We start from the raw sequence: 27,106 nt of genomic DNA, 5'->3' as shown, positions 1-27,106 counted from the left end.
CAAAGGAAAAAGCACATACAAATATCCATGAATACAAATAAATGACTGAATAAATAAGTGGGGAAGAAGAGACAGCCTTCCTTCTTTCAGGGAAATCCTCATTAATAAATGTAGAAGGAATGACGGAAATAAAAGTCATTACAGAACAACAATAATGGATGCTAAACTAGTGGATAAAACGTGAAAAATAAACAGGAGATATGCACAGTCTCAAACCATCTCCCCCCAATGGATATTAGCTACCTGGGTGGTTCTAACTATGTCTACCTGGATGTGGGGATTAACTTCTCCCATAGAGTGTGGGCTGGACTTGAGTGACTCACTTCTAACAATATAGAAAAAGACAAATAGTAATTTTGCAGTGGAAAAACCTGGGAGATACCTTCTTAACCTAAAGATCAAGATTAACATCCCCAGTAATAAGTTAAGTTAGTATCAGTCCACACTGATGTGATGAGAGGGGCTCTTAAGCACTGTGCTTGCCTTACTAAAATAAAATCTACAACCTCAGTCTAATTGTGAGAAAAACACCAGACAAACCCAAAGTGGGAGGCATTCTACAAAATGTCTGACTAGCATATTTCAAAACTATCAAGGTCATGAAAGAAAAAGGAAGACTGAGAAACTGTCCGAGATTGAAGGAGGTAAAACAGACATGACAACTAAAGGCAATGGAGGCTTCTGGAGTGGATTCTAGAACAGAACAAACATTTGTAGGAAATGGGGAAGTCCAAGTAATGTTTGTTCACAGTAAATATTGTACCAGTGTTAATTTCTTCATTTTGACCATGGGCCGTAGTCATATAAAGTGTTTACATTAGGGAAGCAAGATGTGGGGAATAAGGGCACTCTGTATAATCTTTGCAACTCTTCTGTGTTTCTAAAATTATTTCAAAATTCAAAGTTAGAAAGAAACCATGACTGTGAAACAGTCCATACTTGGTTGGGTTACTAGAAGATCTTTATGTACATCTGGAACAATCTAGATCTGTGAATCTACTTCTTTCTCCGACTCTAAATTTTGTGGAACCTAAATACATAAAGTCTTTCTGATAAAATCTAGTGGTTAAATTGAGATATGCAGTAAGTGTAACACACATGTATACCATTGCAAAGACTTGGTATAAAAAAAGAATGTAAAATAGCTGGAAAATTAAAAAATACTGATTACATGTGGAAATCATATTATTTTGGATATATTGGGTTAAATAAGTTATATTATTAAGATTAGTTTCACCGTATCTTTTGGCCTTTTTAAATGTGGCTTGCATATTTCTAGTAGACAGCGAGGATATAAGATGTAAGTCACTGTTGAAACGAAGGGAGGAGGGAGGAGGGAAGAGGGAGGAGGGAGGAGGGAGGAGGGAGGAAGGAGGAGGGAGGAGGGAGGAGGGAGGAGGGAGGAGGGAGGAGGGAGGAGGGAGGAGGAAGAAGAAGAAGAAAGAAGGGCTTCAAATACCTCTTGCCAAATCCAGGACAATGAGCAGATATACAGAAAGCATTTCAGCACAACTCCATTCACTTGATCAGTCGTACTATACCTAGGAACCAATTTACTCATCCTGGACACACTGCCTTGTCCTGGGGAAGCACTAGTATGCTCTCCCAGGCCACAACCAATGAATGCCCAGTTCACGTTCTAGAGCAGCGGTTCTCAACCTGTGGGTTGCGACCCCTTTGGGGGTCGAACGACACTTTCACAGGGGTCGCCTAAGACCATCGGAAAACACATAAAGTGGAACATTATCTATATACACTGAGTGGCCAGATTATTATGACCGGCCAGATTATTATAACCACCCCATAAGTACTTCGTTGGGCCACCTTTTGCTTTCAATACTGCGGCGATTCTTTGTGGCATTGACTCCACAAGATGTTGAAAGGTGATGCGAGGAATCTGACACCATGCCTGATGAATAGCACTGTCCAGTTCTGTGAGATTTGATGGTTGTGGAACCAGCTGCCTGATGGCTCTTTTAACTTCGTCCCACAAATGCTCAATTGGAATGAGATCTGGTGATTGTGGGGGCCACCTAAGCAAGGTAAAGTCTCCCTCATGTTCTTTTTTTTAAAAAATATATTTTATTGATTTTTTACAGAGAGGAAGGGAGAGAGATAGAGAGTTAGAAACATCGATGAGAGAGAAACATCGATCAGCTGCCTCCTGCACATCTCCCACTGGGGCTATGCCCGCAACCCAGGTACATGCCCTTGACCGGAATCGAACCTGGGACCTTTCAGTCCGCAGGCCGACGCTCTATCCACTGAGCCAAACCGGTTTCGGCTCCCTCATGTTCTTGAAACCACTCCTGCACAATACAAGCACCGTGGCATGGCGCATTGTCTTGTTGGAAGAAGCCAACTCCATTGGGATATACCATCAACATGATAGGATGAACTTGATCAGCAATGATTCTTAGGTATGTTGTGCTATTCAGACATTTATAATGACCTGTCCCTCTAGCAACTTCAGTGCGAAATTATAGCTAATTTGCCTACAAATGTCTGGTGGTCATAATAATCTGGCCACTCAGTGTATAAAAAGAGCCAGGGGCCGTCACATCCAAAACAACCGAACGGATGACCGAACAGGCTGCGTGGGGCAACCAGGCCAGCAGGAGGGGCAGTAAGGGGTGACCAGGCCAGCAGGGAGGGCAGCTGGGGGTGACCAGGCTGGCAGGAGGGGAATTTGGGGGCAACCCTGCTGGGGGGGGGCAGTTAGGGGCAACCAAGCTGGCAGAGGGGGGCAGTTGGGGTCAACCAGGTTGGCAGAAGGGGCAGTTGGGGCGACCAGCCAGGCAGATTGGGCAGTTATGGGCGATCAGGTCGGCAGGCAGAGGTGGTTAGGGTAATCAGGCTGGCAAGGGGGCCAGTTAGGGGCGATGAGGCAGGCAGGCAGGCAGGTGAGCAGTTAGGAGCCAGTGGTTCTGGATTTTGAGAGGGTTGTCCGACTGCCAGTTTAGGCCCGATCCCCAGGATCCGGCCTAAACTGGCAGTCGGACATCCCCCAAGGGGTCCCAGATTGGAGAGGGTGCAGGCTGGGCTGAGGGGACCCCCATCCTGTGCATGAATTTTGTGCACTGGGCCTCTAGTCTATACTAATAAAGGGGTAATATGCTAATTAGACTGGGAGACAAGCCGGGGAGGGCAGTTGGGGGCCACGAGGCCAGCAGGGGTGAGGAGGCCAGCAGGGGGGCAGTTGGGGACAAGCAGGCCAGCAGGTAGAGTGGTTAGGGGCAATTGGGCAGGCAGGCAGGTGAGTAGTTAGGAGCCAGCAGTCCCAGATTGTGAGAGGGATGCCCAAGTGCTGTGGGATCGGGCCTAAGCCAGCAGTCGGACATTCCCCAAGGGGTCCCAGATTGGACAGGGTGCAGGCCGGGATGAGGGACAACACCCCCACCCCACCCCACCCCACCCCGTGCACAAATTTCATGCACCGGGCCACTAGTTCAGTCATAAAAGGGAATGAAGTCTGACTCACTCTACAGTGTAGATGAACTCATAAACAGTTATACTAAGGGAAAGAAGCCAGACACAAAGATCACATCAGAAACAATTGCTTAGTGGGTACAAAATTTCCTTTGGAGTAAAGAAAATATTTTTTTAATATATATTTTTTATTAATTTCAGAGAGGAAGGGAGGGAGAGAAATAGAAACATCAATGAGAATCATTGGTTGGCTGCCTCCTGCATGCCTCCTACTGGGGATCAAGCTCTCAACCCAGGCATGTGCCCTTGACCAGAATCGAACCCGAGACACTTCAGTCTGCAGGCCAACACTCTATCAACTGAGCCAAACCAGCCAGGGCTAAAGAAAATATTTTGAAACTAGAGAATGGTGGGAATGGTGGTCATTGTACAACAATGTGAATATACACAAAATGCCGCTGAATTGTTCAATGAAAAATAATTTTATGCAATGTGAATTTCACCTCATTTTTTAAAAGTGGGGGTTGACTTACATACTGGTTGTTGTCAAGTTTCCTGACAGACAATAGCTGCTCCCTCCAAAATCAATTTGGTTCATCCATTTAGTCACTCATTCAACAAATATTTACCAAGTGCCACCTCTTGTACTAAAGGCCAGTATCACAGAGAACAAAACTGACGAGTTGTGCTCTCAAGAGCTTACATTCTAACAATAGAGCAAACATTAAACCAGTAAACACAAGTCCATTTAAGTACAATTGTTACCGTAGGCAGCAGCCCTAGTCGGTGTGCCAGGGATTCTCCCACATTGGCCAAGATGGCTCACGGAGGACGTTCTTGCAGAAAAAGTTAGAAAGATGAATGGACACAGATTAAAAATGGCAGCAGAGTAAGTGGATGCTACACAGACATACTCCCAACTCCAAACTGGGATTACAACTAAAATACAGAAAAACTTACTGAATAATCACAGAAGGCTTGCTAGAGAGAACCCTGATAACCAAGGACCAAAAGTGGACACTGCATAAAGGCTGTTAGGAGAGGCAGAGGCAAGAAAGGGCTGGCTAAGCACCCACAGACAGCAGCTGAAGTTCCAGAGAGATATCTCAGCTGTGGGGGTTGCCACTGAGAACTCTGGGGTGTAATTCCCAAGCTGGGCCCCCCAGCAGAAAGCACTAGAACTGAGAAGGGCACCCACATAATATTTGGCTGTGTAAGACAGCGGGATAGCTATCAGTGAGAAACGGCTAGAAATTCAACCCTCTAAAAGGGCCAACACATAAAATTCCCTGTAGAGCCACCCATCTTGTGCTCTGACAGAGGAACAGCAGAATGGCCTGGAGCTGGGTGAGCAGAAGCCAGGATCAAGGGCTCTAGGGTCAGAGCTCAGAAGGCAGACACCCCAGTTTCCTGTGCTGAGCCATTCCCTCATGCTGAGGAGGTAATCTTTCCCACCCTATTGGAAAACAGCTTGACCCTTACTAAACTTAACAATTAGCCTCCAGGCAGAAACAATTATCCCACCCTGTTGAAAAAAACTCTTGCCACACCTGTGGATGATTGCCTGAGGGCAGATCAAGAGGAATCTTATCAGTCTGCAGCCAGAGGTGGTCTCTGGAGGCTTTGAGTCTTAGCCTGATCTAATCAGTCAGAAACAGCATTTGACACTGTCCTGTACTAGAGATTGAGAGCCAAAGCAGATTTACCTAATACATAGTCACAAACCCAAACAGGCAGCCAAAATGAGGAAACAAAGAAACAACTCACACATGAAAGAATAAGAGAATTCTCCAGAAGAGATAAATGAAACAGAGATAAGAAACTTATCTGAAACAGACTTCAGAATGATAGTAAAGATGCTCAACAGCATGAGAAAAGGTATAGTAACTATGAAAAAAGAACAGTCAGAAATAAAGAATGATAGAGCACAAATAAAGAACACATTGGAAGGAACACACAGCAGATTAGGGGAAGCTCAGGACTGAATCAGTGAATTAGAGCAGCGTTTGCCAGTCTTTTGGTCCTCACAGACCAACAGTGGTCCACGGACTACCGGTTGGCGACCACTGAATTAGAAGACATTGTTGAAAAAATCAATCAGAGAACCAAGAAGAAAAAACAGTTACAAAACAGGAGGGCAGCTTAAGGGAGCTGTGGGACAAATGAAACGAAACAATATCCGAATAGCAGATGAGCCAGAAGAGGCAGAAAGGGAAAATGGGACAGAGAACGTGCTTGAAGAAATAATGGCTGAAAACTTCCCTAACCTGGTAAAACAAAAAGTCACACAAGTACAAAAGGCATAGAGAACCCTAAGCAAGAAGAACCCAAATAGGCCCATGCTGAGACACATCATAATTAAAACAACAAAAATTAAAGACAAATAGAGAATCTTAAAAGTAGCAAGAGAAAAGCAAATTGTTACCTACAAAGATGAATGGACAGGGACCAAATGTGCCAAAAGCTAGAAAGATGAATGGCCTAGTCAGTGTGGTTCAGTGGTTGAGCGTCAACCTATGAACCAGGAGGTCACATTTGATTCCTGATAAGGGCACATCCCTGGGTTGTCGGCTCAATCCCCAATAGGGGGCCTGCAGGAGGCAGCTTATCAATGATTCTCTCTCATTGTTGCTGTTTCTATCTCTCCCTCTCTCTTAAACCAATAAAAGCATATTAATAAAAAAGAGAGATATATGGATGGGGCCTGAGCAGGCTGGAAGCTAGCAAGATAATTGAATAGGGAAAAAACCCTCCCCTCCTGCCCTGGCCGGCTCAGTTGGTTGGAGTGTCATCCCACACACCAAAAGGTTGCGCGTTTGATTCCTGGTCAGGGCACATACCTAGGTTGTGGGTTTCATCCCTAAATCTGGGTACATATGGGAGGCAACCAATTGATGTTACTCTCTTTCTCTTTCTCTCTCAAATAAACTAAAAAAACATATTCTCAGGTGAGAATTTTTAAGCAAGTGTTCCCTTCCCTATCCCTATAAGAACCATGGGCTTCAGCAAGAAGGGGAGATAATCTTTGACAAGTGAGTCCATAGTTCTCCCAGGTTGTGGCACCTGAATAAACCTCTTTCCTTTTGCAACAGCACTTGTCTCATGAGCTTGGCTTTCATTGCAACAGGCAGCAGACCCTGCGTTTTTAAGGACCCAGGTTGGGGTCCCAGCTGCCTGTGGCAGGCTCATCCTGGGAGCGGGACCGTGGGAACTTCCCAGTAACTGCCATGAGCTTTCCTAGGGGTATTTTCCTAAACTCCTTCTCAAGGCATCCGCTGCCTGAATCACTTGGCTGGTGAAAGGAAATGGGTTTCTGGGGAGCAGATGGATTCCAAGACTGGTTAAGCCAAACCAGCATGCAAACTGGAGGTCCTTTATCCCTGCCACTTGGTCGTTGTGCCACCTGGCGTCATGCCACTTGGGTCCAGTTAGGACCATTTGTGGTACCAGTTGGTAAGGGTATCCTAGGTTATCCTGACGCTTAGGCTTCGAGCCACTTAGGCTTTGTGCCACTTTGGCTTGGTGCCATTTAGATAGGGCCAGGACCACTTGCAGCATTGGTTGCCAGGAGATAAGTCATAGGACTTGCTTTTGAGTGCTTATTTGAAATAAAGGAATTATGGGTCTAAGTTTTGTTCATATGTTCCCATTTTGTCTGGGGTTTTTCTATGGTTATGGTTTTGGGTTGGTACTTTTGTGCTATCAGGGTTGTTCTGTTTTGACTCTTGAAAGGAGCCCACTGGACCAAATTTTAGCAGATTGGTCCATGTACAGCTATAATCCAATGACTAAGAAGGAACTGATTTTCTATTGTAACATTGCTTGGCCTATGTATACGTTAGACCTGTGGTCAGCAAACTGCAGCTCTCGAGCCACATGCAGCTCTTTGGCCTTTTGAGTGTGGCTCTTCCTAAGCCTTAGGAGTACCCTAATCCTATATAATAAAGAGCTAATATGCTAATTAGACCAAACAGCAGAACGACCATCCAGACGACCTTCCGGACGAAGCCAGGGCTGCAAGGGCCCGCCAGGCATCCCTCGAGGAGTGCCAGATTGGAGAGGGTGCAGGCTGAGCTGAAGGACGGACACACACACACACACACACACACACACATGCACACACACCCATGCATGAATTTCGTGCACCAGATCTCTAGTTAAGTTAATAACAATGTACCTACTTATATAGTTTAAGTTAAAAAAATTTGGCTCTCGACAGAACCTGGCTGGAGATCCTGGCTAGAGAACTTGGCTAGGTGCTGATCAACAGAACGCTGTCTCTGTGTCATTCCTTCTTCACCGACTCCGTCCACACCTTTGGAAATCCCTGGACCTGCTGGGGTTGGACCCCAACAGATGGCACCCGAACAGGGACCTTTAGCCAAACCAGAGGGCACAGCTGACTCTTCCCTGGACACCGACACCACCATCAAGTGCGGCCCTGATGGACCCTTTGATGCAGCCCTTCAACTTGCTGACGCTTTGGGAAGCCCATCGCCAATGACACCGCCCGCTAGCCAGATCAACAAGGACAACCAAACCACCGACTTAAGGACAGCTGAAATCCCTTGACTGAAGAGGCCAGCAACCTTCCACAGGAACAAGACTCCTTGTGCACTCCATCCACTATGTTTATAGCTATGCTCGCTATCATTGCTTGTCAGTCTTCTTCCGAGTCTTAAACAACCCAATCCGAGAGGTGGCTGCTGATTTACATGTGCTATCATTTAAAAAATAAAAAAGGGGGAATTTGCTGGAAGCCGGTCCATCCTTGCTGCTTGACACAGTTGCTGCAGGGAAGAAACATCTGCACAGCATATGTTTCAAGGGACCTGGTGTATATGGCATACTGTTCTTAATATGTTTGCTCCCCTTCTTGGCGCTATGTGTTTTAACCAAGGTCACCTCTCCAAGAAAGGTTGTTTCCCCAGGTAGGGATTTTTCCCTGAAGTTAGGGAGGAAATAAAACCCCTTAACTAAGTGCCACGTGGGTAGTTAATCATTTTATTTTATTTTTTTTGTAACAATCATATGTTACTTTTATTTTTAATTTCTTTATTGGTTAAGGTATTGCAAATGTGTCCTCATCCCCCCATTGACCCCCAACCTTCATCCCCCTCCCGAAAGCTACATAATCTTTACTCCCTGGAACGGAGATAAGAAACACCCTAACCTTTGGAATAGAAATTGATAGGATTAAAATCAACTGGTATAAATAGAGATGTAACAAGACAATAAAACACAGAGCCTGGCTGGAGATCCTGGCTAGAACCTGGCTAGAGAACCTGACTAGGCTGCTGATCAACTGAAATTTAAAAAAAAAAAAAAAAATTGGCTCTCAAAATGAATTTCAATCGTTGTACTGCTGATATTTGGCTCTGTTGACTAATGAGTTTGCCGACCATTGCGTTAGACTATGAAGAAAAATAACCCCTTAGTGATTTCCTAAATTACTACACTATCATACAGTTGGAATTGCTTTGCCTACGTTCATGAAAATAGGACAAAATCTTTTATGTCTAGGCGTTTACGTCTTTAAACAATAAGGATTTGGCAAAGAAAAGGAACAAACTAATGATACAGAGAAGGGAATTGGCTTCAAAACTCCTCCCCTAGCCCTGCTGGTGTGGCTCAGTAGTTGAATGTCGACCTATGAACTAAGAGGTGGCTGGTTCGATTCTCGGTCAAGGCACACACCTGGGTTGCTGGCTCGATCCCCAGTAGGTGGTATGCAAGAGGCAGCCCATTAATGATTCTCTTTCATCACTGATGTTTTTCTCTCTTCCTCTCTCCCTCTCTCTAAAATCAATAAAAATATTTAAAATAGAAACTCCTCCATAATAAAAAGACACAGGAAGAAAAGGAAAATGAGGAAATGCACCTCTTTAATGCCCTGAACCCGGAGGACCCAGGATTAGCAGCAGGAAAATTTCACCCCACTACCATCCACACTGCTAGATAACCTTGAAATAGGGCCCAGAGGGGTGACAGCCCCACCCCTGTATGATGAGGGAATGGTCTCCCCCTAGAAGACCCGCAGGGCACCCAATATGGCCAGGGAGCACCCATATCCAGAGCAGGACAATTCCCTTTGAGGTAATATCCTATAGGCGAAATAAACTAGAAAGGCCAGTCCACTGGCCATTACTTGGCCCATACTTCATTTTCTACTTGAGATTTACTGAACTGGGAAAATTCCAACCCCCCATATAGGGATGATCCTGAGAAAATGACAGATCTTAACACCTCAATTTTTGCCACTCACAATCCAAACTGGGAAGATGTACAGGCTCTCCTTAACATCCTGATAACGGCAGATGAAAGGTGGCTAGCTATATATGATGCTAATGAAGAGGTTCATTGTCTCCATCAAGAGAATCCTAACAGGACTCCCCCTAACCCAGCCAGGGAAATTCCCTTGACAGAGCCCAGTGGGACCTGAATAGCAGGGACCTAGCTTTCCTAGAATATTACAAAAGTGCATATTGGAAGGGCTGAAGAAAGGGGTGCCTAAACAAAAGAACTTGAATATGATATAGGCAGTTCAACAGAAACCAAATGAAGATCCTTCTGAAGTTTTAGAAAGGATCAGGCCTATCAAAAGCACGGTGATGCTGACCCACACGCACCAGAAAATGTCCGGGTGGTAAATATGACTTTTATTGGGCAAAGTGCCCTAGATATCAGAAGGAAGCTCCAACATTTAGACTGGGTGTTGGATATGAATCCCTCCCAGCTGGTGGACATAGCCTTTAAAGTTTACCATGCCCAGGAAACAAGGAAATTAAAGTAGACCACCGTTTTTTTAAGAAACGGTGCGGGGAAACTAGAAGGAAAGACGGGACCCGAAATGAAAAGATAAAGACCCACTAGGCATCAATCAATGTGCCTATTGCAAAAAGGAAGGCCACTGGAGAGAGGACTGCCTGAAACTCAAAAAGAAACAGAAACAGGATAGATGCCCTCAACAAGAATATTGGAAAGAAATAACAAATCAGTATTAAGGGAGAAAAAAGATGGCGGCTGGAGGACAGAAGTGAGGGATAGGAAGTGAGTGAGTGAGGGGATGAAAGGAGAGTGTGTGGATGGGATATGTGTGTTGTGTGTGTGATTGAGGGAGGGACAGTGAAATCCGGCAGGAGCAGCAGAGGCTGGCAGACCAGGCTCTCTGGGACAGGGAGAGACTACCACCTGTGGACACTCCCCAGACTGCCGGACTTGGGTATGGAGCCCACGCCATCCTAAAGGAGAGAGTGGCCTCTTCTAGGAACTCATCAGCACCACCACCCAGACAGGCCTTGGACACTGACCGCAACCCAGCAGCCACTCCAGCCAAAATCCTGCAGCCACACCGCAGACTCGCAGATCCTGGGATCTCCACCTCCAAAGGAGCACAGCGCCCGCAGCAGTAAGTGCAGCCTCCCCCTCCCCAGCGGCAGACCTCTAACATCGCATTCGCGCATCTCCAGTGCGCAGGTCTCCAAAGCGCAGGTCTCCGAGGCACACCACTCACTCCATAGACTTCTCTTGGGAGTCACTATAAGCCCCAGCTGGGTGTGATTTTGTACAGACACATGTGCACTGCCCCCCAGTAGAAATTCTGAATTCCCTCTGCCTGAATAACTGCCACACACATCCAGTTGCAACTTCAGTGCCAGGGCCCTTCAGCGCCAGGGCACCTCAGTGCATCAGAGCTCAGCGCCTGGCAAAGACTCTGCCACAGTTACTCATTCCCCCTGAGCCCATCTATCCACAGGGCACTTTGGGAAGCCGCAGTGAGCCTCCACTGGGTCCGATCCCGGACAAATAGGGACGCACTCCCTGGGCAGTAGAAATTCTGAACCCACCCATCCTGGATACCAGCCCAAAGATGCCTCTATTAAGCATGCCAGGGCCCTTCAGAATGCTTCAGTGCGCCTGCGCTAGCAAACTCACTGCAGGTGCTCCTGTGTGCCACCACCCGGGAACGCACGCCTATCCACCACAGGTGCATTAGCAAAAACTGAGTTTCACCATCCCAAAGCTGCAGAACTCTGGACACTACAGTTGCATACTTTTCCAGCATGCAGGTCTCCCAAGACCACCGCTCCACAGGCAGCCATGGGGCCCCACTGTGAGCCCCGCTGGACATGCACTTAAACAAACAGGGGGGCACTGCTGGGCTGCAGAAACACTGAATTCCCTCTTCTGGGATACCTGCCCAAAGACATTGCAATCCAGTGGCTTCAGTGCCAGGGCCCTTCAGAGTGTGTCAGTACACCCTGCTGGCAAATACACCACAGGTGCCCCTGTGAACTGCCGCTGGGATCGAGTGTATCCAACCACAGAGGGAGCAGCAAAAGCTGAGTCTGCCCACCCTGCAACTACAGAACTCTGGACACCACAGTCACGCCTTTCCAGAACGCAGGCCTCCTGAGCCCCACCACCCCAACAGACGGTTCCTGGGTGCCACTGTGAGTCCCCTCTGGGCACACGTGATTTCAACCAAGGGCGCAAGACAGCAAAAATTGGAAGACCCCCTCCACAGCTGCTAACTTCTAGACACCTCAGTTGCGCCTTTCCAGCTCACAGGCCTACATCAAGAGAACCCAAATAGCTCAAGTAGGGAGCTCCACTAGACTACCAAGCCCAGGAGACCTGAGAGGTCACACCAGTAGCACCATACCCAAAAGAAACTGGGTAGCAAAGCAATCGGAACTACAATTAAAACATTACAGCAAAACATGGGAAGACAAAAAAGCAATCCACAAAGGAAAGAAAAAGAGAAATCACCAGAAAGGGAGTTAAATGAAACTGAGGCTACTAACTTATCAGAGAAAGAATTCAGAGTAATGGTTATAAGGATGCTCAAATGGCTGGATGACAAATGCACACAACTCAATGAGAATTATAAGGAGCTGAATGAGCATGTCACCAACATGAAAAGGAACCAAGAGGAAATGAAGAACAACATAGCTGCAATAAAGAACACAATGGGCCGAAACCGGTTTGGCTCAGTGGATGGAGCGTCGGCCTGTGGACTGAAGGGTCCCGGGTTCGATTCCGGTCAAGGGCATGTACCTTGGTTGCGGGCATATCCCCAGTGGGAGATGTGCAGGAGGCAGCTGATCGATGTTTCTCTCTCATCGATGTTTCTAACTCTCTATCTCTCTCCCTTCCTCTCTGTAAAAAATCAATAAAATATATTAAAAAAAAAAAAAAGAACACAATGGAAGGCTTAAACAGCAGACTAGAAGAGGCTGAGGACCATATCAGCGAATTAGAAGACAAGGTAGGAAAAAAACACACAAACACAGGAGCAACTGGAAGAAAAACTTAAAAGCAAGAGGAGAGCCTAAGGGAGCTTTGGGACAATGCAAAATGGAACAACATTCGCTTAATAGGGATACCAGAAGGAGAGGAGGAGAAGCAAGGAATAGAAAACCTGTTTGAAGAAATAATGACAGAAAACTTTACTGATACTGGCAAGAAAAAAACTATACAAGTCCAAGAAGCACACAGAGTGCCAAACAAGATAAACCCCAAAAGACCAAAACCAAGACACATCATAATTAAATTGGCAAACACCAATGACAAAGTAAGAATCTTAGAGGCTGCGAGAGACAGAAAGTTACCTACAAGAGATCTCCTATTAGAATATCATCTCGCCAAAACCGGTTTGGCTCAGTGGATAGAGCGTCGGCCTGGGGACTGAAGGGTCCCAGGTTCGATTCCGGTCAAGGGCATGTACCTGGGTTGCGGGCACATCCCCAGTAGGAGATGTGCAGGAGGCAGCTGATCGATGCTTCTCTCTCATCGACGTTTCTAACTCTCTATCTCTCTCCCTTCCTCTCTGTAAAAAATCAATAAAATATATTTAAAAAAAAAAAAGAATATCATCTGACTTCTCCACAGAAACACACCAGGCAAGAAGGGATTGGAATGAAATATACAAAGTGATGCAAAGCAAGGGAATAAATCCAAGAATACTATACCCAGAAAGGCTATCATTCAAAATTAAAGGTGGAATCAGGAGCTTCACAGACAAAAAAGGGCTAAGAGAGTTTATTACCACCAAGCCAGCAATGCAAGAAATGCTAAAGGGACTGCTGTAAAAAGAAGAAACAGAAAGACAAGAACACAAACATTAATAATAAAAATGACCACAAACAAGTACTTTCAATAATAACATTAAATGTAAATAGATTAAATGCTCCAATCAAAAGACACAGGGTAGCTAAATGGATAAGAAAACATGACCCATATATTTGTTGTCTGCAAGAGACCCACCTCAGAACAAAGGATTCACACAGACTGAGAGTGAAGGGATGGAAAAAAAATTTTCAGGCAAATGGAAATGAGAAAAAAGCTGGGGTTGCGATACTTGTATCTGACAAAATAGACCTCAAAGTAAAGGCCATAACACAGTGGTTCTCAACCTTCCAAATGCCGCGACCCTTTAATACAGTTCATGTTGTGGTGACCCCCAACTGTAAAATTATTTTCGTTGCTACTTCATAACTGTAATTTTGCTACTGTTATGAATCATAATGTAAATATCTGATATGCAGGATGTATTTTCATTATTACAAATTGAACATAATTAAAGTCTAGTGATTAATCACAAAAACAGTATGTAATTATATATGTGTTTTCCGATGGTCTTAGGCGAGCCCTATGAAAGGGTTGTTCGACCCCCAAAGGGGTCGCGACCCACAGGTTGAGAACCGTTGGACTAGAGTAGGCCTTCCTTCCCCTGGCTGCCGGCACCGGCTTCCCTCTTACACCCAGGACCTGGGCTTCCCTCGCAGCTCTGGCTTCATTCAGAAGGTCGTCTGGAAGGATGTCCAGTCTAATTAGCATATTATGCTTTTATTATTATAGATGTTTAAGTTACAAGATAACATGTTTTAAGACTATTAAGTTTAAACCAGGGAAGTTGATTCATTCTTTTACTCTCTACAAGTTCTGAATAGCAACAATGGAACTAATCTGCTTTACAAGCATCTTACTGAACTAGAATAAGAGGGAAATTTAACAACAACAAAATACTGTCCCAGTTCTGTAGCACTTTTTATTTAACAACTAGAGGCCCAGTGCACAAAAAATTGTGCACTCGCGGGGGGGGGGGGGGGGGGCGGTCCCTCAGCCCAGCCTGTGCCCTCTCACAGTCTGGGACCGCAAGGGGGATGCCCACCTGCTGGCTTAGGCCTGCTCCCCGGGGGATCGGGCCTAAGCTGGCAGTCAGACATCCTTAGCACTGCTGAGGAGGCGGGAGAAGCTCCCGCCACCACCACTGTGCTGGCAGCCGTCAGCCTGGCTTGTGGTTGAGCAGAGCTCCCCATGTGGGAGCGCACTGATCACCAGGGGGCAGCTCCTGCATTGAGCGTCTGCCCCTTGGTGGTCAGTGTGTATCATAGTGACCAGTCATTCCCAGTCATTCTGCTATTAGGGTCAATTTGCATATTACCCTTTTATTATATAGGATATTCATATAATTCTTATCCTCTCCCTCTACTTTATACTTATATATATTGCAAAAGTGAAAAGAAGATTATTGGTATTTCCTCTGCACTTGGCATTAGGATTTGTAATTTTCCCCTCATGCCCTTGTTGGTTGCCTAGTTCTTAGAATCAGCAGGCCCTTAATTAATTGCAGCTTCACGGGGTATCTAATTATCTGAGACCACGATTGCTGAATGGTTCTTTAGAAATTAGCCAAGACCCAAATCAAACACAAGTTCTATTTATGATTTTAAAAAATTTGTTACTGGACTGATGTCGGACAACAAAGATGGTGGCAGGAACCAGCAATTACTGGGAAAATGTCAGGAAACAGTCTCGACAGCTGTAAAATGAACTTGACCTGAAACTAGTTTCCTTCAGTAAACTGTGTATGAGTTACAGTGACAGCAGTGCCCGAGATGGAAAACACGACAGGTATAGGAAAAACCATCTTGAAAACATTCCTGGAGAAATTCTGCAACAAAACTGGGACCGACTCTGTGGAATTACTTCAGCCTAACTGTCCTCTTCAATAAGAAACTTAAGGCCATGAGGATCAAGATCCACTCTGCATTCTTTTTTTTCTTTTCAATTTGCATTCTGAAGTGTTTTGTTTGTTGCTCAGGTTGAAGCATGTCATGATGAATAAACTCAGTGATGAGTAAAAAAAAAATAATAATAATATCTAAATAAATAAATAATTTGTTATTGAAGCCATAGTGCTAGTACCTTCATATGAGAATAAGAACACAAGGGATACCCCATATATATCCAAATGAATACACTGGATTTCAGAAAATACATGTTACACACATGACCTTGAATTTACACTATTATGAAAGCCAGAAGAACAGTGTTCATTATGATGATGTATAATAAAAATGAATCACTATTTTTTGGGAAAGTTTTTGAAGCAAAAATGAAACTTCTTTAGCCTTCCTCCCCGCAAAATAAATAAATAAAATACAGCAAACATTTCTATTATATATATACAGGGTATATATATATATATGTATATATACATATATACACATATATATATATATATTTTTTTTTTTCCAAAGAAAGATTATTTTTAGTGCTACTTTCAGAGGTTTAGGACTTCTGCTTTGGAAATCTGCAGCCTGCTAGGGGAGACCAAAAAAGTATTTCCTATTGCAAAGTATTGTATGTGTAAATACTTATCACTATAAAATGTGTAGAATGGATAACATGATATACATAATAAAAATATTGCATTTTTATTTTAAAATTATTATGAAAAATAAAGTTTTAACTTTAAGTTTTTAAAACAGTGTTTCTGGGATATGCTATTATTATCTAGAAAAATCACAAGGATAATGTAAAATATAATAAATAACAATAGCTGTGGGGGGAAAAATTACCTTACCTAACACCATATCCAAAAATTAACTCAAAATAAACCAAACATCTAACCATAGAAGCTAAAACTGTAAAGCTCTTCAAAGAAAACATAGGTCAAAGGCTTCATGACACTGAATTTGGTAATGATTTCCTGGATATGACATAGGCAATGCACAGGCAAGAAAAATAAATAGGCAAAATGAACTTCATGAAAATTAAAAACTTTTATGCATCAAAGGACATGATTAACAGTGAAAAGGCAACCTGCAAAATGGGAGAAAATATTTACAAAATATACCTGATAATGAATTAATATCTAGAATATGGAGATAACTCCTCTTCAATAACCAAAAAAACAACAATTCAAAAACAGTCAAAGAACTTGAATAGATATTTCTCCAAAGAATGCGGCCGATAAGCACACTAATAAAAAGATGCTCCCTAATTATTAAAGAAATGTAAATCAAAACCACAATGACATACTATCTCACACATTATTATGGATAGTATCAAAAAAGAGAAAACAATTGTTGACAAGAATGTGGAGAAATTAGGCCCCTTGGGCACTGTTAGTAACAATGGAAAATATTACAGCTTCTGTGAAAAACAGCATAGTGGTTCCTCAAAAATTAAAAATAGATTTATCAGAGAAACCAAGATGGCGGCATAGGTAAGTACCTGAAATTGCTGCCTCGCACAACCACTTCAAAAATACAACTAAAAGACAAAACAGACCTCATTCAGAACCACAGGAAGGCTGGCTGAGTGGAAATTCTACAACTAGAAGGAAAGAGAAAAGCACACTGAGACTCAGAGGAGGTGCGGAAGTAAAGTGCAGAGGTACGGAGGCTCGAGCGCATGCGGAAAGGGGCTGACAATGGAGGACGCTGGTGTCTTTTGCAATCGGGAGGGAGGCACAAGCTCCTGACGACCTGACTCCAGTTCCGGGTGAGTCGCTGGGGACCCAGACTCATACGGGGAAAAACTGGACTGTCTGGCAGCGGGCAGAACTCGAGGGCGGCTTTCTCTCAGAGTTGCTTGCAGCGATTACCAGGACACTGAGACCCGGGACCTCTTAGGGCAGGACTGGGGATCAGTCATAGCTGTTTGCTCCGCCCTGTTGATTCCCTGAGACCCTGCCCCTCCCAAGCTGTGCACAGAGGCTTTTGCATATGAATGGGCTGGCCCTTTGAGATCTAAAATTACCTAACAAACTGCAGCTGGGTCAGAGAGACCCAGAACTTCCAAAAGAAGGCCCAAGGCTCCACAGCAGCTTACACTGCTTCACAGCTGGGCCTCATCTGGGCACCTCCAAAACGCAAACAAGGAAGAGGAACCTGCAGAATCCTCCGTAGCTCCTGCTGGGTAGCCTCAGGCAGAGGCTAAGTTAGCACCTCCTTAGAGATCCAAGAACCTGTGTACCCAGTGGTCAGATTGGGACCATCCAGATTACAACTCCTCAGATCCATAAGGGACACACTCAGGGGGCAGACTCAGTGAGCACCAAAGCCCCATTGAAGCAAGTCTTGCCCCATAAGGGTGTCTTCAGCACAGAATTTCTCCCACTGTAGACACAGCTGATTCTCACAGCCAATTGGCCTGAAGGTCAATTCCTCCCAGTGATACCTACAACAATCAAGGCTTAACTACAACCAAACTGTGCACACAGCCCACAAAGGGGTGCACCAAGAGTATCCACCCCAGGTAATTGGGGAGGCTGATCCACTGGGCCCTATAGGACACCTAGCACAGAAAGCCACTCTATCAACACAGGGAAGCATAAAAAATGCGGAGACAAAGAAACAGATCACAAATGACAGAAATGGAGGAAAGCAAACGACTGGATATAGAGTTCAAAAACACGGTTATAAGATTTTTCAAGAATTTTCTAGAAACCGCTGATAAATTTAGTGAGACCCCCCGAGGATATGAAAAAAGACCAACTAGAAATTAAGCATAGACCTATAAATAAAGAATAATATACAGAGATCCAACAGGAGACAAGAGGATCCCAAGAATCAAGTCAAAGACTTGAAATACGAAGAAGTAAAAAACACCCAACCGGAAAAACAAAAAGAAAAAAGAATCCAAAAATATCAAGATAGTGTAAGGAGCCTCTGGGACAGCTTCAAGCATCCTAACATCCGAATTATAGGGGTGCCAGAAGAAGAGAGAGAGCAAGATATTGAAAACCTATTTGAAGAAATAATGACAGAAAACTTCCCCTATCTGGTGAAAGAAATAGACTTACAAGTCCAGGAAGCGCAGAGAACCCCAAACAAAAGGAATCCAAAGAGGACCACACCAAGACACATCATAATTAAAATGCCAAGAGCAAAAGACAAAGAGAGAATCTTAAAAGCAGCAAGAGAAAGACAGTCAGTTACCTACAAGGGAGTACCCATACGATTGTCAGCTGATTTCTCAACAGAAACTATGCAGGCCAGAAGGGAGTGGCAAGAAATATTCAAAGTGATGAATAGCAAGAACCTACAACCAAGATTACTTTATCCAGCAAAGCAATCATTCAGAATTGAAGGTCAGATAAAGAGCTTCACTGATAAGAAAAAGCTAAAGGAGTTCATCACCACCAAACCAGTATTATATGAAATGCTGAAAGGTATTCTTTAAGAGGAAGAAAAAGAAAAAAGTAAAGATGAAAAATATGAACAACAAATACATAGCTATCAACAAGTGAATCTAAAAATCAAGTGAATAAAAAATCTAATGAACAGAGTAAACTGGTGAATATAATAGAATCATGGGCATAGAAAGGGAATGGACTGACAATTCTCGGGGGGGAAAGGGGTGCGGGGATGCAGGAAGAGACTGGACAAAAATCGTACACCTATGGATGAGGACAGTGGGGGGGGTAAGGGCAGAGGGTGGGGTGGGAACTGGGTGGAGGGGAGCTATCGGAGGAAAAAAGAGGAACAACTGTAATAATCTGAACAATAAAGATTTATTTTTAAAAAAATAGACTTACCAGTTCACCTAGCAAATAAACTTCTCAGTATATGCCCAAAAGAATTGAAAGCAGGGGTCTCAAGGAAATAATCTGTTTACTCATGATCATACCAGCATTATTCACAGTATTGAAAACAGTGGTTCTCAACCTGTAGGTTGCGACCCCTTTGGGGATCAAACAACCCATTCACAGGGGTCGCCTAAGACCATCAGAAAACACATATGTAATTACATATTGTTTTTGTGATTAATCACTATGCTTTAATTATGTTTAATTTGTAACAATGAAACTGGGGGTCACCACAACATGAGGAACTGTATTAAAGGGTCGCGGCATTTGTCCTAGCCAGCTTGGCTCAGTGGATAGAGTGTCAGCCTGCGGACTGAAAGGTCCCAGGTTCGATTCCGGCCAAGGGCACATGCCTGGGTTGCAGGCTCAATCGCCAGTGCGGGGCATGCAGGAAGCAGCCAATCAATGATTCTCTCTCATCATTGATGTTTCTATCTCTCTCTCTCTCATTCTCCCTTCCTCTCTGAAGTCAATAAATAAATATGTTTGGGTTTTTTTTAAAAAAAAAAAAAAAGAGTTGCGGCATTAGGAAGGTTGAGAACCACTGATCTAACACATGGAAGCAACCCAAGTGTCCAGGATAGTTGGATGGATATGCAAATGTGGTGCATCCACACCATGGAATATTATTCAGCCTTAAAAAGGAATGAAGCATTGATATACACTACAACATAGATGAGCCTCCATACCCACCAGTATGGCTATAACACAACAAAAAACAGGAAAATTACAAGCACTGAGAAGGACGCAGAAAAATAGGAACCCTCAGATACTGCTGGTGGGAACATGAAATGGTGCAGCAAATTACCATCTGACCCGGCTATTCCACTCCGAGGTATCCACACAAAAGAACTGAAAACTGGACCTCAAACACATACTAGTACATGCACAGATATGTTCATAGCAGCACCTTTCATAGCAGCAAGAAGGTGGTACAGCTGATCTTCATAATTCCTGGATCCCACTAAATTTTATTGATAACCTAAACCAGCACTCGTGGTTTCCACACTCACAGACATAAACATTGTGGTGAAAACTTTGTCGCCCAACAAACTCATTCCCCACTCAGACTTCTTATTTCAGCTCTCAGACTGTAAACAAGTGTCCTAGTATATTTCGTGCCAGTGTTTTTTCTACTGTTGTGCTTTTTGTTGGTGATTTTGCTAGCTGAAAAGCATCGTGCTGAAGTGCTGTCAACAGTTCCTAAGCACAGGAAGGCTGTAACATGCCTTACAAAGAAAATACATTTTTTTATATAAGCTTGGTTCAAGCATGAATTATAGTGCTGTTGGCTGAGTTCGATGTTAATGAATCAACAATGTATATTAAGTAAGGTGCCTTTAAACAAACACACAAACACACAACACAGGTTATGCACTGATCAATTAAAGAAAACACTGTGACTAGAGCAGTGGTTCTCAACCTTCCTAATGCCTCGACCTTTAATACAGTTAGTCCTCATGTTGTGGTGACCCCCAATTTCACTGTTACAAATTGAACATAATTAAAGCATAGTGACTAATCACAAAAACAATATGTAATTATATATGTGTTTTCCGATGGTCTTAGGCAACCCCTGTGAAAGGGTCATTCGACCCCCAAAGGGGTCGCGACCCACAGGTTGAGAACCGCTGGACTAGAGGCTTGCAGGAAACTAACCCCAAATTCCCCCTTGTAACAATAGTCGTTTTCACTAATCCCATGTACTTGGTGACTTTACAGAATATAACTATTCTGAGTATTAATTTTTGTTTTTAATATATTTTATTGATTTTTTACAGAGAGGAAGGGAGAGGGATAGAGAGTTAGAAACATCGATGAGAGAGAAACATGGATCAGCTGCCTCCTACACACTCCCTACTGGGGATGTGCCCGCAACCAAGGTACATGCCCTTGACCGGAATCGAACCTGGGACCCTTGAGTCTGCAGGCCGACGCTCTATCCACTGAGCCAAACCGGCTAGGGCACTATTCTGAGTATTAGAATTAACTGTGTATCTATGCAACAGAATGTTACCCAGCCATAAACAGGAATGAAGCCCTGATACCTACTATAACATGGCTGAACCTCGGAAACATTACACTAAGTGAAAGAAGTCAGACACAACAGGACACATATTGTATGATTATTTTTACATGAAATGTCTAGAACAGGTAAATCCATAGAACAGAAAGCAGATCACAGGTTGCCAGAAGGTGGGAGTGGGGAGAATAGGGAGACGAAAATTTTGAAACCAGAGGCAGTGGTTGCGTATCATCATGAGGCACTAAATGCCAATGAACTGTACAAAAATGGTTAACTATGTTATGTGAATTTCACCTCAATCATTTTTTTATAATTATGGTCTCATAGAAAAGTATTTGGTCTCTGTCTCCATTTCCTGCGACAGAGATAAACCCTTGGAATTTCCTGAGTGATAGGGATGACTGGAGCATCGTTTGTTGTAATGAGGTGACTTCTGGTGGGCCCCTAGACAGCCTTGGGATTGGGCTGGTCCCCAGAAAGACTAAGCAATTAGAAGTTCAGAACTTTCAGCCCCACCTTCAACCTCTGGGGAGAGAAGAAGAGCTGGGAATTGAGTTAATCACCAATGGCCAATGATCTAATCAATCGTGTCTGCATAATGAAGCCTCTATAAAAACCCCTAAACAACAGGGTTCGGAGAATTTCCAGGGAAGTGAACATGTGCAATGCTGGGAGGGTGGTGTACCTGGAAGCTCTGTATCCCTACACCATACCTTGCCCCATTCATCTCTTCCATCTGACTGTTCCTGAATTGTATCCCCTATAATAAATGATAACAGTAAGTAAAATGTTTATCAGAGTTTTGTGAGCTGTTCTAGCAAATTATAAAACTTTAGGAGGGATTCATGGGAACCCTTAATTTGTAGAAGTGGAGGCATTTCTGTGGGGCTGAGCCCTTACCCTGTAGGGTCTGCGGTAACTCTAGGCAGATGGCATGAAAGGTAAATGAACTGCTGGACACCACCAGTGCCTAGAGAATTAAAGAATTGGAAAAGAGGTGCTGGAAAAGGCAGCGTGCATTTGGTTTCAGAAGGAAAACAAAACCTTTCACTTGGTGTCAGAAGTAGCAAGCAGAGTAAAAACAGTTTAATGATGCTCAAATGTTATTTTTGTAATCAAAGCCCCACCCTCATTTTTTTCCCTTGGGGGAAAGGAGTGGTTATCTCTAAAAGAGCGTCCTGCCAACAGGTCAAACGTTGTCCTTACGTAAGTTCTAGTGCCAAACATCATGTAAAATAGAATTCCTTCCTCTCACTGTCGATGCCACCTTCAGGAGCTAATGTGGTTAAACACATCTCACGCTTACATGAGAGAACCGCCTGAGTCTGCGAAAGCGCCTTTTCTGTCCTGGGTGTAGAGCTACCCTGGTCACCAGAGAAGCCAGTCATCTTTCTTCATCTCTGGGACCTCAACCTCCACTGGGCCTGGAAGCCTCCAAGGCTGCTTTATCCACTCACCTCTCTTACCCAGATTTACTGGAAAGAGGCAAAAACACTTCAGCAGCAACAATAGCACAAAACTAATGAAATGCATATGTGCAGGGTACTGGGCCCAGGACCTCACTGTCCATCTCTCTGTGAATCTTCTTAACAGCCTTGAGAAGCCGACACAATTAGGAAGTCCATCTCATGGAGGGACTGAGGCCCAGAGAAGTAACCTGTGCAGAGCCACTTCCACTTCAAAAACCCACTTACCTTACATACAGCACAGGACTAAGTCATGGCTGAAAACCAAATGCAACCATTGCCTACATCAGGGTAGAAAAATCACCAGTGGATCCATTCATGATGACCCTGTTTCCAACACTACTCCAAACCTGTACAAGCTACTTTTGCAATGAACCACCATTCACTTTTCCACAACTCTCTGATCTTTACAAAACTTCCAAAGCAGGAACCCACAATTAGACATCTGCAAAACACAATACATAAAATCATACTGTCCCTGTCACCCAGAAGTCACCAAAAACCAGAATCCATGAACAGCTGTTGCTCTAGGTCAAGCATGTCTCAGGTGTGCATATAGGACTACATACTCTGCTGGTTCAAATCCCAACTCCGCAACTTACTGTGTGGCCTTGAGCCTGTGACTGAGTATCCAGGAGCTTCTTCTTCCATAGAATGGGGACATCACCTTGCTCCAGGGCTTGTTTGGAGACAAGTACCCACTTAGCACAGTGAGCTAAAAACCCACTTAGTAACTTCACTGTATCCCAGACCCCTTGTGTGCGCAGAGTCCATCTCTGAGGACAAAACCACCATCAGGAATAGAGGACTCCAGCGAGCAGCCTGCAGAGCACAGCGTCCAACATCCTGAGAGAAGATGCTGCAATTCTGAGAATAGGCCCACAGTGGCAGTCTGGCTACACAGCCTCTATAGGAACTGGTCAGACAGTAGACCTAGGAACGTGACCTTTTTTTGTTACAGAAAAACCAGTCATCCACCAACAACAGGGTTCAAATGAAAAACACATGCTGAAATCTGAAAAACCTACACCTAAAATGGGAAAATTCTGCTGTATTAAATTACAACTAAAAAACTGGACCAGAACAAAAATCCTTAACCCAAAACCAGTTGCTGCCATGACTGCTGGATGCTCAGGTTGATAAGATGCACACATGCTCCTTCTGAAGAGCAGCACCTCAGGGCCTCACAAAGGAAAGAGGCAATTAAAGAGAAGCACAGGGTCCTTCACTGCCTGTGGAAGACATGTGCACGCACGCACGCACCCAGCACTCCTAAGTAAGCAAGCCCAAAGAATGTGAAAGATCAGGACACCCTCGGAGAGGTCCTCTGCCCCTCAATGCCCAAGTGTATGTGAGGACGCTGTACCTAGCAGGGACAAGTCCTATGGTCAGAGACCCACCTGTTCCCTTCCCTACTGGGACAGGAACATAGGGGTAGAACACCTCAGGGACTCAGTATAGGAATGGCCCTGACGTCTGGATGACAAAACCCAGGAAAGCACTCCTCAGGTAAGGATTGAGAGGAGCTGCCCCAAAGAGTCACCACTTCCCTAGGTGCCCCTTTTGAGGGAGAACCTGGGTGCCTCCACACCATCCACATGAGAGGTCTGAGGTACTAAGTGGCTGCAGAAGCCACCACAGGGAAAGGTCCTGGCTGAGCAGAAACACCACATGCCTCATCTCTCTCCATTCTCTCTGGAGAATCTGAAGATCAGCAAAGATCCCCTGTGCCAGGAGAAGGGGCACTAAGACCAACTGGCTACCTCTGTGTACTGCCCAGCTTCAGCATGGCACCCCACACCCCTGGGGACAGCAGGAGCCTCCCAGCAGACCCCTGGGCCTCACAAAGAAACAGGGACAGCGGGAAATCGAGTGAACACCATCAGGGCCCTAGTGAACACTGCCAGAGCCCAGGTGACTGCAAACATGCCTTCAGGAGGGAGAGAAAGGACTGCGTGTCGGGGACCAGACAAGTCACCCAAGGGCACACAAAAGCTCGCTAATATGTGGGACCCAAAACTGCTTCTAAGCCTCAAAGGAGTTGAATTGAAACCCAGAGATGAGCTTAGCTAGCTTCAAGGATTCCATCACCACTGCCCGCCCCTAGAGTGCCAATGTACAGGACTGTTGGCGTTTACTGCAGATGGACTGTCTCTTGAACCACCCAGGGGGTACTTTCATCATCCCTTTCCACAGGGAACTGGAGAGGCTGGTGACACCTGTACCAGGACTGAGTCTTCTGCATCAGTTCTCCTGCCTCCACACGCCCTTGCCTGGCCTCCCTAATCAGGTCCTTGGAAGAATATCCCCAAAGGGTGCAGCATCTCCTCTGCACCTCCTCCAGACGCCCTGCTGAAAGTTAGGGCACAGCCTTTTCCTGGCGCAGACAGGTTGGGCTCTGCTCTCAAGGGTGGCCGGTCACCAGGACTCTCAGGCCTTGCTTCCACGAAAGCCTTGGTGGCCCAGGCTTCTGAGAAGTGGCCCCCAGATGGTCGCAGAGTTGACTCCCACTTTGCTGCACTTGTTGAAATGTCCCTCAGCTCCCAGTGGGGCAGCACACCTGAGTGCCATCCCCAGAGGTCCTTGACACCAGGTGGTTTGCAGCACAGCCAGGCATGAAAAAAGAACTCATTAAGGAAATGGTGGCATCCACAGGCCTCACAGGGAGATATCCTTCCTAAAAGACAGAGGAGCTGCCTGCAGCCAGTCCAGCTGTGCTTGTGAAAAAGCACCCAACCACGGCCAAACCACCTCCAAGCCAGGAAAGGTGTCTGTGAGAAGGAGCAGAAGGAAGTTGCAGGAAAGCTCTTTAATTGTAATTATTAGGCTTTAAAAAAACCTAAACCTATAGTCTGAATCTGTCCCCCCCAAATTCACTTGTTGAAATCCTAACCCCCAAAGGTGACGGTGTTGGGAGGTGGGGGCCTCTGGGAGGTGATTTTGTCCTAAGGGTGGAGCCCCCATGAATGGGTTTAGTGCCCTTATAAAAGAGACTCCTAAGGGCTCTCACCCCTTCTTCCATGTACGGACACAGAAAGCAGTCTGTAACTGGGAAGAGGGGCCGGCACCTGATCTTGGACTTCCAGCCTCCAGAACTGTGAGCAATAAACTTCTGTTGTTTGTAAGCCACCCAGTCTGTGGTATTTTGTTATACCATCCCAAATGGACTAATAGTTATCAATATATATTCACTGTAAATGTTTATAAAATATACATGAAGGAAAAGAAAAACACCTTATAAGCCTACCACCCACATTACCTGTTAACATTTTTAATGTATACAGTAATTCTTTTTTCCTATTTCCTATATTGTGTATATTGGCTCGAAAAGGCCTTGCTTTTTCATTCAATAATATTAAAAACTTCCCTCCCCCACCCAGATCATCAAAGAGTCTATTCAGGAGATATACCATAACTTTAACCAATCACCTACTGTCAGACATTTAGATAATTTCCAGATCTTTGCACTAATCACAGTCCAGTACTAAGCCTCTAGAACCATCCACAAATCTAGCCGTCATGGAATGTCGCTGCTGACTTAGGGAATGCATGCACTTTCAGGTGATCCCGGAGAGGTCACAAACACTTGCACTCCCAACTGCCGTTGGTGCCCATTTTCCCAGCCCCCATCTCCCACTGGAGAGGCAGAAACCCTTCAAAACCAGGGCTTTAGTGTGAACACCTCCGCTAACAGTAATCCCAGCATTCCCTCAGCGCTGTGTCACTGATTCTACTTCCTCTTTTGTGAAATGTGCATGCTTCCTGCTGCCACTTCCGGGATCCTACCTTGTTTTTGAAGTGCACCTCGATGGGCATGATGAAGCCAGCGTAACCCGACTCCTCCACTTTGTATGGGGGCTCCTTACACACTAAAAAAAAAGGGAAAAGGCATCTGTCAGCTTCCTGATCATTCAAAGGCCTCACCACCAGCAGCAGTAGGCCCGCCACGTTCTGCGCCTCCTCTCTGGGGCTCACTGGTCCCGCCAGAGCATGGCTTTTCAGCAAGCCAGTTTCCCCTGTGAGTAATGAGTCTGTGCCTAATTCCATGCCAAAGAGGTCATGGGGAATCAAAGGAGCAGAACAGAAGAAAGGTGACCCTGATATGCCACGGTGGGAGAGTGGGAAAGGACACGAGACTAGCTAAGGCAGAGCAGCCAGTGCTGGCTACAGGTCACACAAGTTCAACTGACTCAGGGCAGTCAGTATGACATGTATGAAGTGGGAGACCCCATGGGTACCTGGTCTCCCAGGGAAGATAGTGCACATACAGCATCTACCTGTCTCCACCGCTCCCTCAAA

At 44.9% G+C, this 27,106-nt stretch overlaps 1 protein-coding gene across 2 annotated transcripts in view; it reads right to left on the bottom strand.

Annotated features, from left to right (window-relative positions):
• Positions 1-27,106, bottom strand: part of MLLT1 (MLLT1 super elongation complex subunit) — a 77,847-nt gene that overhangs the window by 42,251 nt on the left and 8,490 nt on the right. Inside the window, exon 2 of one of the 2 annotated variants that reach the window (XM_081092486.1) lies at positions 26,594-26,676. The exons of the other annotated variant lie outside the window; for it this stretch is intronic. Coding sequence (XP_080948612.1) covers positions 26,594-26,676 — 83 coding nt within the window. The remainder of the gene's footprint in view (positions 1-26,593; positions 26,677-27,106) is intronic. 2 annotated transcript variants of the gene reach the window in all.

This window comes from Myotis nattereri (genome assembly GCF_964212035.1).
Source record: "Myotis nattereri genome assembly, chromosome: 5".
Lineage (NCBI taxonomy): Eukaryota > Metazoa > Chordata > Mammalia > Chiroptera > Vespertilionidae > Myotis > Myotis nattereri.
Note: the sequence above shows the minus strand (reverse complement) of the source record. Positions and strands in the feature narration are given on the sequence as shown.